Source organism: Canis lupus, chromosome 36 (genome assembly GCF_011100685.1).
Source record: "Canis lupus familiaris isolate Mischka breed German Shepherd chromosome 36, alternate assembly UU_Cfam_GSD_1.0, whole genome shotgun sequence".
Lineage (NCBI taxonomy): Eukaryota > Metazoa > Chordata > Mammalia > Carnivora > Canidae > Canis > Canis lupus.
This window is the reverse complement of record NC_049257.1, coordinates 2,972,942-2,993,339: the sequence shown is the minus strand read 5'-3', so window position 1 is coordinate 2,993,339 and position 20,398 is coordinate 2,972,942. Positions and strand designations below refer to the sequence as shown.

Genomic DNA, 20,398 nt, shown 5'->3' with positions numbered 1-20,398 from the left:
GAGAAGAAACGAGCTCTCGGAAAGGTTACTCGGACACTTTCCCACTGTCCCCAGCCTCAGCAGAGAGTAGCTATTGTTGAGAGCACCGTCTTTCTTAGTTTTTCATGTTACTCTCCTGCTGGCTTACAGCTTACAAACTGTCTTTTTCTTTCCTTTCCCTTTTTGGAATTTTGTACTACATTTGCCCACCTTCTGTCTTCTGGTTCTGTTCTTATTTGCCACAATATTTTAAAGCTCAACAGTAGTTAAATAATCCCATCTGCAAATTCTCTGAGTACCCAGAGATATAATTTTTCTGGGCTGGCATATAAACTCATTTAGAGCAGCCTCCTATTTGAATATCTATTTCCTCTTACCAATATTTATTTTGCTCTTTTCACACTGAAAATCATCCTCCTTGCCAACAAAGAAAGAAATTTGGTATTAAACTCTGGGGTGAATTGTTCTCCCTTTTCTCCAGCATTCAAGAATATGGTGCCAGTCACTTTAAGCAATGATCTAGGTTAGGCTTGACATGCATTCTTTGCGATTTTTAAAATTTCTTTTTGGTGCTCTTCGCAATTTTTCCCAATCTTTAGCAAACTCCTGACATAATTTTATTCGTACATCCACGTTAGTCCTGGATACCCTTTCACTGTGGAGCACTTGTCTCCCCTCTGTTTTCAATGTGGTGTCTATTGGCTGGCTTTGTTTTGAGTCACAGTCCCCTTTCTCCGCTTGCTTGTAAGAATAAGTGAAAAGAATCAGTTTGGAAGGAATTTCTCTTTGTGGGCTTCTCTCAATCGACTTAAGGGGTCTTCTCTTCCAAGTCTCTCAAGGAAACGTATGCTTTATCTGAAGGTACAAAACCTGCCTCACCAAATGCTACGGCAGCATTTCCCAACACACATCCTGAGAGGTCTCCCTCCCACCAGCCCTTCCAAAGAGAGAGACTTGGTCTGTCTCTGAATAAGTTCCCTTCTGGAAGCTGACATGGACATTCAAAAGGCGCCAAATCATCTGTGCTAAAGAAAATGGTTTCTTTCGCTTAACTCAGAATTTCCCGAACTCTTCTGTCTGTGTAGTGATCTTTTGATTTACACCCTGCAGAGCACAATTTGGCAATGTCCCATCTTCTAAATGTCCCCATCAACTCCTCTATCAATCCCCAGTCCCCCTAGCCAATGTCGTCTTCCCTAATCAGTCCTTCCAATGTGGTTGGATTTGATCTTGGGTGGCTGTTAGACTCTAAGTCTTCCTCTAAATTTTGAAAATAAGACACACATTTCAGAGGTATATATTGGTTGTAACCACTCAATTAGATTTCAAGATCCTTGAAACTATGAGCTATTTATTATTCCCCTGAAATGTTTGGTATAATGCTCAGTATACAAGTCACTCATTAAGTATTGACTGGTAAAAACAACCACAATTCATCTACAGAGAGTTATTTATCACCTTGTTCTGCTTTCACTTTTGCAGGTTAAATAATCCCAATGCTTTTAACCTTTTCTCAGAAGTCCAGCTTTCTAACCTTTAATTCTTTTTTTTTTTCCTTCTCCTTTGTTCTCTCTAGACTCTCCACAGGTCTCATTAATACTATGGCTCAGATACTAGGTAATAACTTTAGGTCTTTTATTTCTCTTACTTTGTTGAGGGGGAAGGGGGAATATTTCTGAGCACACGTCTCTACTCATAAAACTTGAACTGAATGAAGTTAAATCTAGTTTCCTCAGGAGGGCCAAACACAGCCAGTTTACAGAAATTTTCTCCCTCCTTCCTACCTCCTACAGCCTGAATTCCTGGCACAAACTATCTTCCTGCATATTCAAATCTTTCCAAACATAATTTTTACAGGAACACATTATCTTCAATCTTTCTATATGGTAAAAAAAAAAAAAATGATTGGCATCAGCAAAGGAGCAAGTTTCATTCTTATGTCACCTTTGTATGGAGCTTTAGTCAATCAAATCAAAACTCAACACTCGAAGAGCCACGACCAGTCCTCCCAATGCAGAGGCACAGTGCAAGGTGGGGAAAGCATATGCCCTGAGATCAGAGTTCCTGGTTTTAGTCCCAGTTCCACAATTTACTGGATGTATGAACTCTGACTGGACTTAATCCCTGAGCTTGTGTTCTCAACTATAAATTGGGAGTGAAGGTTATCCCTGACAGACCTGTGGTCAGGTTAAGGAGCTCTTTAGCCAGTGACTTCTGCTATCAGTACACTATAAACATTGCATTAAAATTACTATAGGAAAATTTTTTAAATGTAGGGCTATGGTTTTACCCCTGAAGACCCTGACTCTGATAGTCTAAAGTCAAGCCTCAAAAATCTGTTCCTTTCCCTACATTTCCAGGTGACTCTGATACCTAACCACCTTTGGGAACCTACACCAGAATGAGAATGCTTTAAGGACAGCATCTAGGTCCAATTCTTCCTTACACCTTCCACATATGACACAGATGTTCAGTTACACTCATCAACAGTTATTTATTCAGGGCCTACCATGGCTGACAGTGAGGTTATAGAAACAAAGCAGATCATGTCCTCTCCTTTGGAAAGCTTATTTCCTGGATGAGAGGCAGATAACAAACAAACAAACCACCAAAAACATGGTATATCAAATGGGAATAGATACCAAAAAGAAAAATGAAGTAGGGAGAAGGATAGAAAATGACATCAAGATGGGTAGGTGGTGCTCTTTCATTCAAACCAGGTAAGGAAGGCCTTTTTTTTTTTTTTTTACGATTTTATTTATTTATTTGACACAGAGAAAGAGAGAAAGCTACAAGCAGGGGAAGCAGCAGAAGGAGCAGGAGAAGCAGGGAAACCCAATGTGGGACTCTGTCCCAGGACCCCAGCATCATGACCTGAGCTGAAGGCAAATGCTCAGCCAACTGAGCCACCCAGGTGCCTCAAGGAAGGCCTCTTTATAGTAGAGACCAGTAGGAAGAGAAGGGTTGGCCACAAGGATATCTAGGAAAGAACGTTCCAGGCAGAGAAATCCGCAGGGCTTAAATAAGGAAAAGCAACTCAACTCATGGGGAGTGAATGAATGGGAAGTCCAGAGAGATCAGAGAGGTGGTGGCCATATCAGGAAGACCTTGTAAATCACTGTAATGAGTTTGGCTTTACATGGAGTAAAAGAGAGCGTGCTTCAGCAAAGAAACTGTTAATTCTCAGTCCTCATCCTACTGGTCTATTATCATTTGATGCAGTAGATTGCTTTTCTTTTCTTGAAATATTTTCTTCCTTTCCTTCTAGGCCACAACTCTCTCTTTAGTGTTTTTACACTTTCTCGAACCTCACTAGCTATTACTTTCCTTTTTTCAGGGAGGCTTCCTTACCTACCCAACTTTTAGACTCTGGAGAGATCCAGGGCTGTGTCTGAACAACTTGCTGTTATCTAACTACACAAACTCCCTAGATGAGCTCATCCAGCGTGATGGCTTAAATACCAACTCAAATGTATATCTTTAGTTCAGACCTCCCCTCTGAACTTCATGTGGACTGACATATACAATGATCTGGCTGAGGTTTTAATAGAATCATTTAAGTTGTTAAAGTAAGAACCCTGTTTCGTGGGAGGGAAGCTTTTATAATAAACCATGAAAGAAATGCTGGTAGCTGGAAACAGGGTGATAGCAGCTGTACGTGTTAAGAAGGGGGCTGAACTCAAGCTATTATTTGGAGAGAAATATGATACAGTTTGCTGATGGATCAGATCAAGTATGATACTAAGATTTAGGTCTAAAGAACCAAAAGGTGGAATTGCTATTTTTTATATGGATTGGTTAGTAGTGGTGGTGGTGGTGGTGGTGGTTTGGGGGAGGTGGGGGGAGACCCAAAAGAGATGGTGTTGTGGACTGGACTTTTCCACCCAAAATCCATATGTTGAAGTCCCTAACCACCAATGTGATGGTATTTGGAGATGAGGCTTTGGGGAGGTAATTAGGTTTAGGCATGTTTTGAGAATGGGGTCCCCTTTCCCCCTCTCTCTATTCCATGTGAGGACACAGCAAGAAGACAGCTCTCTGAAAGCCAGGAAGAGCACTCTTGCCAGAAACCAACCATTCTGGCACTCTAATCTCAAGCTTCTAGCCTCTGGAATTGAGAGAAATAAATGCCTGTTGTTTAAGTCACCTAATCTGTGGTATTCTCTAATAGCAGCCTGAGTAGATTAAGGCAAATAGTGTTCCAGAAAGTAGTTCGAGAAGGAGGGAGGAATCAACTGTGTCAATGCCACTAACTCCTAACTCCAAGGAGGACCAAGAACTGACAAGTATATTGAGCAACGGGGAAGTCAATGGTGAGCGTGATTGGAGATACTACAGCGAAGTGGTAAAAATGAGCTTAAATGGAATGGGTTCAGGAAAGACAAGGAGGGGTGAGGGAAGGGGAGTAGGAACTGAACCAATGAGCACAGAAAGTATTTTTTTGTATAAACACAGGAAAATGTCTCTGCATATTATGGTTTGGTTTAATTAAAAATCACAATAACCTTCTATTTCTTACAAGCCCAGGGCTGTACATGTAGGCATCTGAGCATCATTGGCTTTCTTTTTTCAATTTGGATATAAATATAAAATTCCAAATGACACAAATCAATAAGCATTTAGCGGTCAGGCAATAAAACCACTATTTCCTACCAAAGGCAAATTTGCGGAAGTGTGAATTTCACTACTGAATACGTCCTAAAAGTGAAAACCAGAAAAGGTTCTACCCACAATCATTATTATCCTACTTTTTCAGGAATTATGACCACAAATTTAAGAGTATTTTTCTATAAGGGATTTTCCAGAAACAACCAAAAAATTTTGAAGCCAGAATATCTTTTCCGTTTCCTAAGACCTAGTAAGATTAAACACACCCCCCAACACAGAAACTGGCAAGAAATCTAAAGTTCCCACTGAAAAACTATGCTAGCCTTTACTACCAGACCAAGACATGGCCTGTTTATAATAGAAACTGTGGTTTTAAAGACTTCTTTACGATACCTCTTTTTTTTTTTTTTTTAAATATTTTATTTGAAAGAGAGAGAGTACAAGAGAGAGAGGGAGAAGTAGGGTCCCCTGGTCATGAGGGAGCCTGATGCAGGGTTGCATCCCAGGACCCTGAGGTCATGACCTGAGCCAAAGGCAGATGCTTAACCAACTGAGCCACCCAGGTGCCCCACAATACCTCTTTTTTATAATCATCCCAATTCAGCTCTTTGGCCATCAGTTCAACAATCCTGGGTAGGGCTTCCTCTGCTGCCTGGACGTTTAGGAAGGCCAGGCGAGTACGCCGTGAAATCATATCCACTGCTGTGCAGGCATACTCCTTAATCCCATATTTCACCTGAGTTTAAATTAAAACAAAATCATTAGTGTAGGCCTTTTCTTATAAAGAAGAAATAATAAAAAAAAAAAAAAAAAGAAGAAGAAATAAAATTTCACTTAAAAAATTCACACTTTAGGAAAAGCGACATTGTTCTTTATACACTCTGGTTCTCTAGTAGGCATGAGACAAATAATGACATCATACAAGTTCCCTGTCTGCCTGCCAAAGGAGGTTTATAAATTGGGACAAGATGGAAAAGAGCTGATGTCTTCTTCCTCCGTTGACCCTGGCACAAACATGCAAACCGCATCTCATTTACCATCCACAGTAATCACTTACCTCTTTGCTTATATATAATATGGATGTTAATTTACATAGCCAAGTAGGCAAAGAACAAGTATGAAAAAGTATGATCTCATCTCTTTAAGCTGTCCAGAGTTTTCTGTCTCAGAGTGCCCAGATGACAGAAGGCTTGCAGTCAATCAACAAGCAAATGCTTATTGGACACTCGTGCTTTAAAGTACAATGAATCATAAATAAATATAAAGCATGGTCTCTGGCTTCACACTGAGAAACCAAGCTTCAATCTTTGGGAAGTTAAGTGCCAAATCAAGATATGTCATCAGCCAGCACGTGAGTGCTAGCAAATAGAAAAGTTACAAATTCACAAAAGAGGCAAACAACTGTGAAGTCACAAGACTTGGGACAGCTCTGTGGAGGAGGAAGAAATACATATTTTCTATTAATATCATTACCATTGTCAGTATCACTTCAGAATTAACATTTAAACTTGTAAATGAAGGGAGGTCGGTTGGGCAGACACTTTGCTAAACATTTTGGCTGGCAAATGGGCATTAAAACATAGCTACATGTAATTTTTAAAGAAGGTGGGATAAGTGAACAGGTAGGTGAACAGCATCCCATGGCAGACAGGAAATTCCCACGTAGCCATTCACATACCTCTGCTTCAATGTATGGGAATTCTGACACAAGACGCACTCCAACGATGGGCCACCTTTTGCCAGTTACACTTGCCATTTTGGCCACCTCAAAAGCCTTGTCACCATAGGTGGCGGCAAGATGCTGCGCCACCTAGGAAAACAAAATTGTATTAGGCAGGTACTTTGAATATCAATACCTTTTAGGCAGGAAGCAAAAAATGCACATGCTTGTCCTGTCAGTTTTTCACAGCCCGTAACTAATAGTTCCAGGAGGGTATTAGATTTTGATTTTGTGGGAGGAAACCACTTGGGCTCTGAATGCTTAGGCTAGCACTAACTCTGCCACGCATGTATCACTGTATCCGTGACTGATGAAGCTTCGGCTTCACTCTGCTCCCAATATCATTTCTGAAGAACAGCCCTCCTTACACTCGCGACAGAAAGAATGTGGGATGATGCTCTGTCTGCGGAGAACAAACCAAACCAACCCCAGACTTTAAAATAGAAACTAGTGTGTGCATTGCTTTTTAGGCAACTGAAGAAAAGTATGATCAGCTTTTTTTCCTGAGTTCATTTCCACAGCATGCAGACAGAAAGGAACCCAGCAAAAAGGAAATTCTAAACCAGGGAGGCCTCCTGGTTGCCAACTCTGTTAGTGGCAATAGTGAGATGAGGTGAAGAGTAGGATGACGCACACCCACCTCACTTTCAAGCCCATAATCCTGGACAAGCCTAATGTAGAGGGTGGGGCTCCAATCCTTCCCCCCTTGCAGGAAGAGCCCAACTGTTCTGCTTGGTCCTGCTTTCAGATTGTGAGTCTTGATGGCAGCATTTATGGTGTCTTCTGCCATAGATCGATACGTTGTCCACTTTCCACCTACAAATAATTGATAAATAATTCACTAGGTAACTACCCCTTATTTTCCTTATAATTACCCACTTGCCAACTTATTCATAACAAAATTCACCTGTTGCTTACAATAAGTATGGTGAAGCAATGTGTAAGACTTAACTTGGAATCATAAAAAACCTCCCCGTTCATTAGCACCAAGAGCGATTCTGGTGTGACAGTTTATCTCAAGTCCTGTCTAAAGCACACCCAAAACACAAGGTAATATCCCATACCTGCTATAGTGATGAGGCCACTCTCACTGATATCCACAACATGATTTCGGGAGATGGACTGAGTGTCTGCAGACTTAGGATCTGTAACAAGGGGACGAATACCACTCCATGCTGCCAGGACGTCCCCTCTTCTCACTGCCCAGAGTCAATGGTAAGGGTTAAGAGATTACCAAAGATATCTCAACAAAACTATGAAACAGCTAATAAGCAGGAGAGAATTCAATAAAAGGAACACATCAATATGCACTTTGAAAGAGAGACGAAGCCCTTAAATATAACAATGAAGGGAGTGGGTAAGTACCACAAAAACGTATTCTATTGCAAAGATAATCTCCACCAAAAAAAAAGCAAATAACCTGAAAATCACAGACACTGATTCCTACCAAAAGAGGAAACAAAAGAAACACAAGTTAGCAGCCTTCAGCTGGAAGGATCTGGAATAGCTGAAAGGAACAACAACAAAGTAGAAACAAAACAAAGACAAACCAATAGATGTGTGACTTGTTATATTTCCTCCTAAAATATATCTAGCTAGCTCATCTCAGGTAAGACAAAGGTTCTTACTACGCAAACAAGCCTGAAACAGGATATTTTCTCCCCTCATCAATGCTACCTTCTTTTTGAGCATTTATTGTAGGCCTAAGCTTGTCAAAGCACTTGACATACACATTTCAACTCATTTAATCTCACAATGATGTACAGCATCAGTTACTACTATTCTCACCACAGAAATGAGGAAAAATAAAAAAAAAACCCAAGAAAGTTTAATCAACTAGCCCAAAGCAAACATCTTATAAATGGTAGAAGAGCATCAGAACCAACTCTTTCTCGTTATAAAGATCATATTCTTAACCACTAAATGTATGCTCTTTCAACTATTGACAATATCTTTTTTTTTCTCTCACCCCATTATCTTTGTAGCTGCCAGGAAAGTAGGCATACTGGCTCCTCCCAGTTTAGGCACACCACATTTCTATTATAGTGTATGGAAGGTCTTTGAATATTCAAGATCCCATGAAATTCCTCTTATACCCTCTGTCAGAATACAATTACCTCTCTATACCAAGATTTTATGGAGTTTATAATAGAATTAGACAGTTTTGCATAGCACTCATTACTGACCTAAAAATGGCTAAGGAGAATAGACTAGTTCAGGGTGTACCAAAAGGGGCAAGGGCAAGACCCAAGGGCAGTTTTAAGAATCTACTCTTCTTCTTTTTTTTTTTTTAAAGATTTTATTTATTTATTTGAGAGAGAGAAAGAGATAGCAACAAAGCTAGTGAGAAAGAGCACAAGCAGGGAGGCGAGGGAGAAGTAGACTCCCCACTGAGCAGGGAGCCCGATTTGGGGCTCGATCCCAGGACCCTGCCATGACCCAAGCTGAAGGCAGACGTTAAACCAACCGAGCCACTCACACACACCCAGAATCTATTTTTTATCTAGGTCAGATTCAGGAATGGCTTAGCCCTTCCCTTCTCCACTCTCCACAACAAAAATCTGACTACACATACCAACCCAAGAACTGCCAAATGATGTAGACAATGAGGAGGTGGATGCTTACCTGGTCCTCCTGCACTTACTTTCATAGACCAGTTAATCTCTCCCTGGATAAGAGAGAAGTAAGTGCAAGTTTGCTTTGACCATGACATGGGATCAGGTGTTACCTCCTGCATCTTATTCCCAGCCAGGACCCTCACGGATGAAAAGTTGACTGTCTTTAAAACATCAAGACAATGGGAAAGCTGGATTGCAGAAGGATAAGCTCAAAGTGGATTAAAGATTTATACATAAAAGCTAAAACTAGAAAACATTTAGAAAAAAATATAGAGGAAAATCTACATGACATTGGGTCTGGCAGTGATTCCTTGTATATGATATCAAAGGCACAGACTACAAAAGAAAAAAAGATGAAATGCACTTCTCAAAATTAAAAACTTTTGTGCATCAAAACACATTACCAGCAGAATGAAAAGGCAACCCATGTAATAGGAAAAAATATTTGTAAATTATATCTCTGACAAGGAGTTAGAACCCAGAATACTAAGAACTCTTGAAACGCAATAACTAAAAAAGACAACCTGATTGAAAAATGGGCAAAGGATTTTAAAAGATACTCTCCAAAGAAGATATGCAAATGGCCTATAAGCAAATAAAATAATGTTCAATATCATTAACCATTAAAAAATGCAAATGAAAACCACAATGAGATACACCTTCATATCCATTAGGATGACTATTAAAAAAAGTTAAAAAGCAGAAAATAGCAAATGTTGGTGAGGATATGGAAAAATTGGGATAGCCTTGTGTGCTGCTAATGGGAAAGTAAAATGATGCAGCCACTATGGATAAGTGTATGGCAGTTCTCCAAAAAAATTCAATGCAGGATTACCATATTATCTAGCAATGACAATTCTGGGTACACACACAAGCCCCAAAGAATTGAAAGCATGGAAAATTTGTACATCCCCATGTTCATAGCAGCATCACTCATAACAATCAAAATATGGAAGTAACCCAAGTGACCACCAATAGGTGAATGGATAAACAACACGTGGCATATACATAAAATGGAATATCATTCAGCTTTGAAAAATAAGGAAATTTTGACACATGCTACCTTGAAGACATTAATTCATTCACAAAAGGACAAATTTTGTATGGTTCCACTTATATGTATACCTAGAGTAGATACATTCATAGAGACAGTAAGCATAGTGATTGCCAGGGTGTAGGGGGGTTGGGTATGGGAGGTTAGTGTTTAATGGGTGCAGAGTTGGGGAGGATAAAAAAGATCTGGAGATGGATAGTGGTTATTGTTGCACAAAAATATGAATATATGTAATGCTACAGAGCTGTACACTTAAACATGGTTAAAATGACAAAATGATAAAAATTCTAATTTTAAAAGAATCAAGACAAAAGGAAAAATTAACATATTTCAAGTCTCAGAAAATTAAGGAAATATTTTACATATCATACATAAATATCAGGACCCTTACCAGCCCGTACCATGCCTAGACTTAGTTCAAATTAAAAGATCTCATTCAGGGGAGCAGTTTTGTGAGTAGAGGAGAGTGTGGGTTTCAGATCCCCTCAATCTTTGGTAGTGTGCCCTTGTACAGTGAATCCCCTATATTTCCACACAGAACCACCTGAAAAGTATCTAGAAAATATCTGGCAGACTCTATGGAAAGAGTCACAGAGACTCCTTGAAATGACTGGAATAGTCCAAAAAAAATTTTTTTTAGGTGCCTAACCAAGCACAGGGGAGAGACCCTCAAAACAAATTATACTGAATGACAGATAATGCCTCCATCTTGATCTCAAATGAAAAATAAAAAGATTTCTGATAAAGATAATTTTATCTAAGGTAAATTCAGCATATTTTAATATAGCTCCTTCAGGGCCACAATCTTAGCCAGAATACACGTGTACAGTGGTGTTCAATCAAATCCAGATCTAAACACTGCCTCAGAAACAAAGGGAAAGGAAACACCATAAGCTGGTGCAGATAGCCGAAGGCTTCCATTCTTGTTAACTAGAGACCTAAGGGAGTTTCAATGCTGAGTTTCCATTTCTAAACCTGCTCCTCTGATATGTGTATTCTCTTAATTAGGTTTAATCCTGATAGTTTCCATGGGATGAGGGTTACTTCTAGTTTCATGCAATTCCACAAAAGTCTTGTGAAACGTCAACACAAATCATGCAATGTTTTAATCTTCACAAAAAACCTAACTAGGAAATTACCACTATTTTCCATTAGAGTTCAAATAGCCCTCTGAGTCAAAAATAAAACTTAGCCAACCACATAGAACGTCATTGTGGTCACCACAAAGTCTGCAGAGTGTGTCTGTGAAATTCCTTAGGTAGCCACATTGATCAGGAATTTGGCTTCAACTCTTAAAGCCCGCTGACTGATTTTAAAATTATTTGATGGAAAATTAGACTCTCTAGAGGAAATCTGAAGCATATGCAAATAGTTTCTGTGGCAAATGCTTTACCTTTTCTGGTATAACAGGCAGAAAAACACATCTGCAAAACTGTGCTGTCTAAAACAAAAAGACCAAACTAAAATATTTGAGGTTTCCATTCATAGAAGAATATTCAAATAAAACATTATGTATACTGATATCATTTTCGCTCCTTACTCTTGAAATTGAACTCAAAAAAAGAAAACCCTACCGAGAAGAGTTTATAATGTGTTAGAAACCTTAATTTATTTTATATTTTAGCATTCAGCTCGTCAACCCCAGAATGGTGTCAGATTAATGCTGGAATTAAATTTATTTAAAAAGATACATGTCAGGATAATCAAATTCTAAATCATATTTAAAATTTGAATCAGTCTTTATGGGCTGCAGGAGTTTTGTATTATTAAACCAGAGGGGGTTGGATCAGGTTACCTATCAGTTTTCTCACAACCTTAAGATTTAAAGATTTTTGTGGATTCTTCAAAATGCTATTTCCTACTGAGGGATGAAGTGCTTGTACCTCTCCACCACTGGAATTAAGTAATGACGGGTCAGGGCCATAGGCATAATCTATGTCCATAGGGCAGAGCAGAGCTAAACACATAAAACATGAATTCTAACCTCTTGTATAAAAGACAGCAACTAACTGAACTAACATGTTTCCCTCCTTATCACCTATTCACCCACAGTGGAAACCTTGCACACTGTTAAACAAACCCTAATTAAAGTTCTTTGAAGAAAGAGATTCAAAAGCAGTAGACAGAAGAGAGAATCGTTAAATTATCTTTTAATTCTGCCTGAAACTGCTGCAGCCACATGGGCTGGTAATAACCCGACGATGAAGCCAACTTGGAGGGTGAAAGAGTGAAGAGAAATAAGGACCGTGTACCTTAGACATTGTAGAATCACTGAATTTATCACTTGTTGAGTGTCCTTAAATCTGGAGGGTGTTTTTTTTTTTTTTTACAAGATAATACACTTATTTTACATAACAAAAAATACAAATTCAATGACTCTCTAAAAGAGTATTTCCTTCTGTAAAAGTGTCCATAAAAGCACCTAGATTTCCTAGAGCAGCACTGTTGCCTAGACTTTTCTGCAGTGCTGCAAACACTGTCTCCACACTCTCTGATTCACTTGCCACGAGTGGCACGTGCCTATTAAGCACTTGAAATGTGGTTCATGTGACTGAGGAACTGAATTTCAAATTTTATTTTAATTTTAACTAATTAAAAATTAAATAGCCACACGATATGCACATGCACAGGCTACAATATTACCCAAGTCAGCTTTAGAATAAAAATCCCCAAGTAATAGATCTTACACTTGTCCTGGTAGATCATGAAGCTGGGTACTCCCACCATGGCCCCCTTCCCCACATCTCTAAGCATCCTTCTAGTGAAACTTCACTGTATTTCCTTTGCTCATGAGAGTACAATCTGCTATAATAGCATGCTTTCCCCCCAGATACCAACTGTCCTAACATGTTCCATATTTATCACTTTGAAGTGTCTTCCTCTCCCACTAATCTCATGAGTTCAAAGAAACAAAGATATTTTTACTAAATTCAGTACTCAGAAACACTAAATTAAATACTAACTTTTACTAACTTAATACTAAAGTCTTTACTAAACTAAGTACTACCCTCAAGTTCTTATCCAGAAATCATTTCTGTCATTCAGGTTGTAGCCAAGAGTAGGTAGTGGACATCATCTACTTTAAATTCTCCAAAGTATAACATGTGTGAAGAAAATCACTCAAGTCAAGGCTTTTATGCTTCAGAGCTCAAAAATTCATCTTGATCTTTCTGGTTCTCTTACTGCTGAGATAGCTAAACCAGATTTCATTACTGTTTCATTTCTCTCATCATGTTCGAAGTGTTTAGCAATGTCAGCTCTAATACCTCTCAACACCCCAAATACTACATTAAGGAGGGGTCATGTATAGTGATCAATTAATATTAAGTAGCATATTAAAACATTCTCTAAACTTTTTTGTATCAAACAAGAAGAACAGTTGGCATTATAAAATCAAGAGCAATAATATTTAGGCCTCTGAGCCAATATCCCAGGCTTTATATAAATTATCTAATGACGATATATTTAAACAATTGGATATTCTCTTTTAACATAAATAATTGCTTTAATAAAACAAGAGGACAAGAAACAACACTACTTTGGGAGCTGAGAAAAGTCCTCAATAAACACCATTTATTAGAACGACTCACCCAGATGGCACCCGGTTGACTGTTCAAGTGCCAAATGCCCAGATGTTAAAAAACCCAAGTGAGCACCTCCACAGTGTGTAAAAGTACTTGGCAATATTTTCAAAAAGATGGTCCTTTTACCATTATGTTTAAGGACTATTTTTATTGTGATCACAATAAATAACTCATTCAGGTTTTAGTGTATGTAATATATAAAGAGTAAAATATAAATAATAAAGTTGAATGGACATTTTTTACAGCTGGTTGAAAAGACTAAGTGCTGGGTAATTGTTTCAAATTATATTGAATATTTTATTCTTAAAACCTTGGCAAGACAAGTGTTTGTTTTAAAAATTAATAGAAAATGAAGCCCACAGGAAGTGACAATTAAGAGCTAAATGTGCAGTTTTGCTTCACATGAGTTATTTAGCCATACGTTTTGGGGTGTTCTTTCTCATGTTTGCCACTTTCAAAAAAAATCAATAAAAAGCATGTGAAAATATCTAAATGAACACAGGGGAAATAGTGTCAGAAATCAATACTTCTCTACCAGCATGTTTAACCTGCTGAAATGAAGTGTTAATCACAGAAATAAGATACCATATTACATTTATAAACTAATGAAACTAGAAAAAGCAAAGCGTGTGACACTATAATTAAACAGCTGGAAGACATCCAAGCCTGTGTAAGTTGATAACCCTGGTACAATCTCTGGCAGTGAAAAGGCAGGTCTGCAGTGAGTTGATATGGCCAGCTCGGTTGTTAATTGAATAACAGGCAATCTATAAACACTACTAATTGCATATGTGAAAACCTGTGTACAACTCAAGACGCTGCCTAGAGAAGCACTCCAGAAAAACTACATGGATAAAGCACTCGGCAAATCTTCTGTCTCTCTCAATCCCTTTAAGTCCTAGCTTAGTTTCACCACTGCATCCTTCTGATTAACCTCTATACAGCAGACTTAATGATACATTTTTCAAAAGATCATTTTTCTTCCTAACCTGATACACATGACACAACTATCAATTACCCATTTCAGAAAAGAACAAACAAGTAATCTAGAAAATTCAGCCTGTGAATGGAAAGCTTTCTAAATCGTAAAAGAAGACATGGTCTTATTCCCAACAGGCAAAATGCTTTTCAGAATTGTTCCGGTGCATTTTGCAGAAGTGTGGCAGCTGCTGAGAACAGCGTGGAGTGTTAAGATTTGACACTTTTTTTTTCTTCCTTAAGGATATAGCCATTTGAGGAGGTTCAAAAACTGTTGTCAGAATTTTACTTATTCATCCACTTAATAAATCCTTTTAAAATGATTATGTCAACCCTGGTGAATGTAAAACATTTCCAAACTCTTGCTCTAGGACCTAAACAAACTTTATTTTTTAAAACCTGTACAGAAGACTGCTAGGCCCCAGGGATTAGTTATCAGATATGAAACCTCCTCTAGTTTAACATTCAAATCCAATAAGGCCAGTCCAGAGAGAGCAAAGGTCATTATCATTCTGCAAGTGTCTAGCAGCTTCCAGGAAATGAATTGAGAGACTTAATCCACTCCCTGGTGGATATAATATCACACCATAAAACCTGGAACTACCAGTCAGAGTACTGTGTGGTACTTAGAAGCACAAGTATTGCAGCTAGACTGACTCATCCTCATCATGGCTCATCATCATGGCTTCAACACCAACAAAATATGGCCAAGAAGCTTAAAGTCATGGGGTTTCAGTGTCTATAAAGTGGGAACTTCAAAATATACCTGGTAAGTTTATCACGAGAATCCAAAGAGATAATATAGGCAATATGCTCAGTAGAGTGTCTAGCCTAAAAAGTGCTCAGTTAATTGTAGACTTAAAAAAAAAAGCATGTATTACCCATCAGAGACAAATGGAAAGATTAAAAGGTGTGCAGCACCAGCCTACAGTCAAAGAACTGAGGAGGGCCTGGGCTGAGTTTCTCTCTACACCTCACCACCATAGTGGAAAAGAAATCGAGTTACGCCAAAATTCCTTGGGAAAAAATATTAATTTAAACGTCTCCACTTTAAGATATAGACATAGAGTAGCAAACTGCATCCTCTTCCAAGGCTAAGGGTAACTCCCTTCAAATATGAGGCCTTTGGTCAATCAGAAAAACAAATGACACACACACGCACAAAAACCAACCTATAAGGAATCATTGTTAGTTAATTGCTTTAAAAAGAACAAGTTAGTAAGTAGAAAACATGTGATAGATGGTGTGCACAGGGAAATTAATGAAGTATATGAAAGAGCTGTCATCTCTGCTTTTACCCCAGATATTTGCTACGCAGAGAACTCTTATTTTTTTAAGATTTTATTTATTATTTGTTAGAGAGAGAGAGAGAGCACACAAGCGGGGGGGGGGGGGGGGCAGGACAGAGGGAGAGGGAGAAGCAGGCTCCAGGGAGCCCAACGTGGTGCTCCACCACCAGGACCCTGGGATCATAATCTGAGCAGAAGGCAGGCACCCAATCGACTGAGCCACCCAGGCACCCTACTACCCAGAGAATTCTTAATCTCAAGAGTCCTCGCACTACTAGGAGAAAGGCCTGACTTACAGTGTTTAGATATCAATTTCAGCCACTTTTACCCCAAACTGGCCAAAAAACTGTCAGTTTTACCAACCAACCTAACTACCAAAAGGGATGTTAATTGACAAGACTTTTATAGACCAACCGAGTCCCCATAGGTATTGCTAGGTCTTCTCTGCTTTCACAGGCAGAATAAAAGTGAGGAAGGCGTGTGGGCTTCAGTCTCTACAGCAGCCAAGGCTCAGTTCACCGGTGGAAATCCCCACCTACGACATGGGCACAGCGGCCTTTTGGAACCTACACCTGTTTCCAGCACATCCAGCCTCTCGGCACATATAAGAATCAGATTTCTCATCTTACTGCATTTGAACTTTAAGATTTTGGAAACTGTCAACATAGAGCTCTCTGCTCTCAAATTAATTTTATTTCTTGCTCCAACAATCTAAACTTCCTGCTCGCAGGGCCTGATATAAACCCACTTTTAACAAATATCACACGCAGGCAAATGTGAAATGAGGCAGGATTTATTAACAATAATCAATACACTAAAATACAATCATATCCAGATGAAACTCCTCCTAGATATTGAAAGGAAAAAAAAAAGTATCTAGCTAAAATTGCATTGCATTTTGAGTATTTAAATATGGATATTAAATAAGGCATGACCATTTCCCAAATAACCATGAGTGTATGCATGTGAGAGACAGTATAAACATTAGCTACACAGAACTCAGGTCACATGTAGTCAATACATTTGTACCATTAATGTACACACCCAAAGAGACTTTACTCAAAATGAAATTACATCCATTATTTGAAATCAGAAGAAGCTAAAACTATATAATATGGATCATTCAACTAAACTAGGAGAGTCTCCTGAACCATTTTTTTTAAATGCAGTTTGTTTTGTTTGTTTGCAAATGTGTGATCACAAGATGACAAAAAAATCCTTTAGGGAAGAAGGATTCATAGATTTTAGTGAGTCACATCAAGAAGAAAATTGTGTCTCTGCATGTCCTCCACTCAAGCCAAAATTATAGAAGATTCCTGATATAAATAGATGAAGACTATTTTTCAAAAATCTTAAAATTTCTATCTTAATATAGAAAGATTTTCAAACTGCTACCAGCATCCAAAACCCCAAAAGTACCTATTACTAATTCTTTTTAATTCAAAACAATAATGAGTGGCATACCAGATAGACAACAAGCTTGGTAGCTAAATACAGAATCCTTACCCTCAAGGAGCGCCAAGTGAGACTATAGCTTAGACTCTTACCTACAATACAACGTGATATACTAAACAACATTCAATGGAAGTACAAAGGATGGGTGGTTTCTGAAGTGGAAATGGCGCTTTGTCAAAATGAGAACTTGGGGGGAAAGGGCAACCCAGAGCAAGGCTTCATCCTAAACAATACATGAGGTTTAAAATGAATGAACTGATTTGGAAATGCAAAACTATAAAATGCACAGAGGTGGAGAAGTGGAATATAAACCAGTAAAGACAAGTTGGGATGAGCCTTGGGGTGCATGCGAGATAGTTTAGAATTTCTCTTAAAGTCAATGAGGAGACAGACATCCAAGGGATATTCTTGAGCAAGGAAGTGATCATGAGAATTGTGTTTTAGAAAGACGGTCCTGATAGAAGCATTATACTGGGATGAAGGGTACAGGGGCTTGACTGCCAGAAGCCAGTAAGAAGGCCAGTGTAACTGCTCAAGCAAGAAGGAACACAGGTGTGACCATGACAATGAAATGAAAGGGGATTTCCATGATACTTCAGAGTGAGCATAGGTAGCAAGTGGACTGGATGTAGCAAGAGAAGGATCACCAAGGATGAGCATGTCATTTCTAGCCTGGGTGAGTGGATGGTGACACAGTAGGAGATACAGAAGGATAATGTTGGGAAACTTCTGAAACTAGCCAGGGTAAAAAATATTCGTTATATATGCACAGGGGAGAAAATACTATGAGATCTCAACTAAAAGTAAAGTATGGCCCAGTTAGCAAGGAAAAGACTTAAACTTTAGCTTTTTCGATTTAAAAAAGCATACTTATCCTTCTTAGATAAATCTATGCTCTAACACTCTACTTTTCATATAGTAGAGCTCACTAAGCTTCTTAGATTATAGATCTCCATCCTCTCATTTCTTTGATTAATTGTTTCCTGTGGATATCCTGTATCTGTAAGCCAGGATACAGGTTCCTAAACTCTAGAAACAAAATTGTGATGCAGACATTTCATTCTCTTCTCAGAGAGCATGCGTGTTTGGAGCTCACGTACGGCTCATGTACAGCCATTAGAAACTATCAGAAAAGAACTGAATGAGTTTCATGTAAACACAGAAAGGGTGGGGGGGAGAAAAGCGACTTCTTCCCATCGTGTGCTAATTTGGTCCCCATAAATCTTCCAAAAGAAGTGGTCAGCAGAGAAGAGTTTGAGCAGGTCAGGTGTGAAGAAGAGTCAGACTGGCAATGTGGCAGTTACCAGTAAGAGCTGGGATGGGCTGGAGGGTATAAAAGAAGGGAAACAAACTCAAGGGAATGCATAAGTTACCTTCAACATCACAACTCAGGTAGTTACGCACTTCATTCAAAATGAAATTGATATCTTCTTCCGAAGGAATGGGATGGTGTGTCACATCAGTTGGAGTGTCGGTAGTGCCAGCTATTGTCATCTTTTGCCAGGGTAAGAAGAAAATAACTCGCCCATCACTGGTTGCTGGGTCGAGAAGTCCCATGCTCTCTGGGCTGATGTAAAAAGAAGGGTTATATATTTCTGAAATTAGCAGAAGTTTAATCCTTAATCTGCATTCTAAAAACTACTTTATTCACTAATTCTCATATAAGCACACGAGAAACACATGAACTTTTCCTTTTAGTTGCCAATACTCTACCCTAGAAATTCCTAAAAGAAAAAAAATAATTTTGGTAATGAAAAAGAATGGAGCAAGTGTGATAATATAAAATTGACAGAATAACCAGTCCTCTCCATCTCAACAATGCCAGGTTAATTAAGAAAGTGGACTTCACCTTCCAATTGTTTGGAGTTTTATATTCCTTGGACCATTTACATCAGATAATGTCAGTGGGCTAAATGTCTCTAATTCCTTTTATGATGGTCAATTAAGGAAGGCTCTTCAACCATTTTTCAAGTCTATGAAAAGTATTTTCCTGGGACATTTGACATTTGTCACATCTTTCAGCGTAAGGTCTCAAAAGTACATGAGAAAAGCAAAGGGTCTAAGTTTCTAGAAACTAAAATGTAATCAAAAAGTTCTTTGCTCCTTTGTAACCTAGATGGACTTATAGCACTTCACCAATTATGAGATTTCTTACTTTATTTCAATTTTATAGAAACCTCAAGAAATGCATCAATGAGAAAAGGGCTCAGTTTTCTCCAATTACCTAAACAACAATGTATCAGGACAAGGTAAAAAAGGAGAGGGATATCCTAGCAATGACAATCTTTAAACAGATATAAGAGGCTAAGTCAAGATTCCTATTAAGTCAAGGTTCAAGGATGCCTCTTTGGACCAATTACATAAAACCTTTAAAAATATCAGTCAATATTTTTCACTAAACACATGCTTAATATTCTAAAACCAAAGTTTAAAAAACATTTGAAATAATAGGCAACTACATATACATATTAACAAAATCTGTCCTATTGTATTATTAAATCAGAAGAAGCTATTGTCTTAATGCATCCATTAACCATTCAAAGAAATTTGGAGAAATTGATAAGGAGTGGGAGGAATCTTGAAGTGTTATGTTCAAATAGTCCCTACTAATCCTCATTGACTGACATCTCATAGTAAGCCAATGTTAAAGGTATTTTCAGCTTCTGCTAATGACATTTCTTAAGTAAAAAACACAATTCCACTTGGTTTGAATAAATTTCAACAAGTCTCTCCCATACTCACAAATTTTAAAGGGCAGTCAACTGCCTTGTTTATCATTCCCTTGAAAAAATGTTTTAAAAAGAACTCTATTGATTCAAATATGTAAGGATGAGAGACTAATAGTTGCTTAAAACTAAACCAAAATAAATATTTTATGAAAGAGAAATCTATGGGACCCTGGTTGGCTCAGTCAGTAGAGCATATATGACTTCTTGACCTTGGGGTCGTGAGTCAAACCTCACGTTGGGCATACAGCTTACTTAAAACAATAAAATTTTTTAAAAAACAAAAATCTACAAAATAACTTGTTAAAAAAAGAAATAAAAAAAGAAACCAACAGCCAGCTTAGCTAATGTATCTTCTTTATGTAAACCACAAGGAATATGAGTCTT

At 38.3% G+C, this 20,398-nt stretch overlaps 1 protein-coding gene across 5 annotated transcripts in view; it reads right to left on the bottom strand.

Annotated features, from left to right (window-relative positions):
• The window catches only part of GPD2 (glycerol-3-phosphate dehydrogenase 2), a 140,606-nt gene that overhangs the window by 7,479 nt on the left and 112,729 nt on the right, over positions 1 to 20,398 (bottom strand). For all 5 annotated transcript variants that reach the window (XM_038584542.1, XM_038584540.1, XM_038584541.1 and 2 more), the window contains 5 exons: positions 18,659 to 18,852; positions 7,372 to 7,506; positions 6,948 to 7,123; positions 6,266 to 6,397; positions 5,165 to 5,323 (listed from right to left, as the gene is read on the bottom strand). In XM_038584542.1, the coding sequence (XP_038440470.1) occupies positions 5,165 to 5,323; positions 6,266 to 6,397; positions 6,948 to 7,123; positions 7,372 to 7,506; positions 18,659 to 18,852 (796 nt within the window). The remainder of the gene's footprint in view (positions 1 to 5,164; positions 5,324 to 6,265; positions 6,398 to 6,947; positions 7,124 to 7,371; positions 7,507 to 18,658; positions 18,853 to 20,398) is intronic.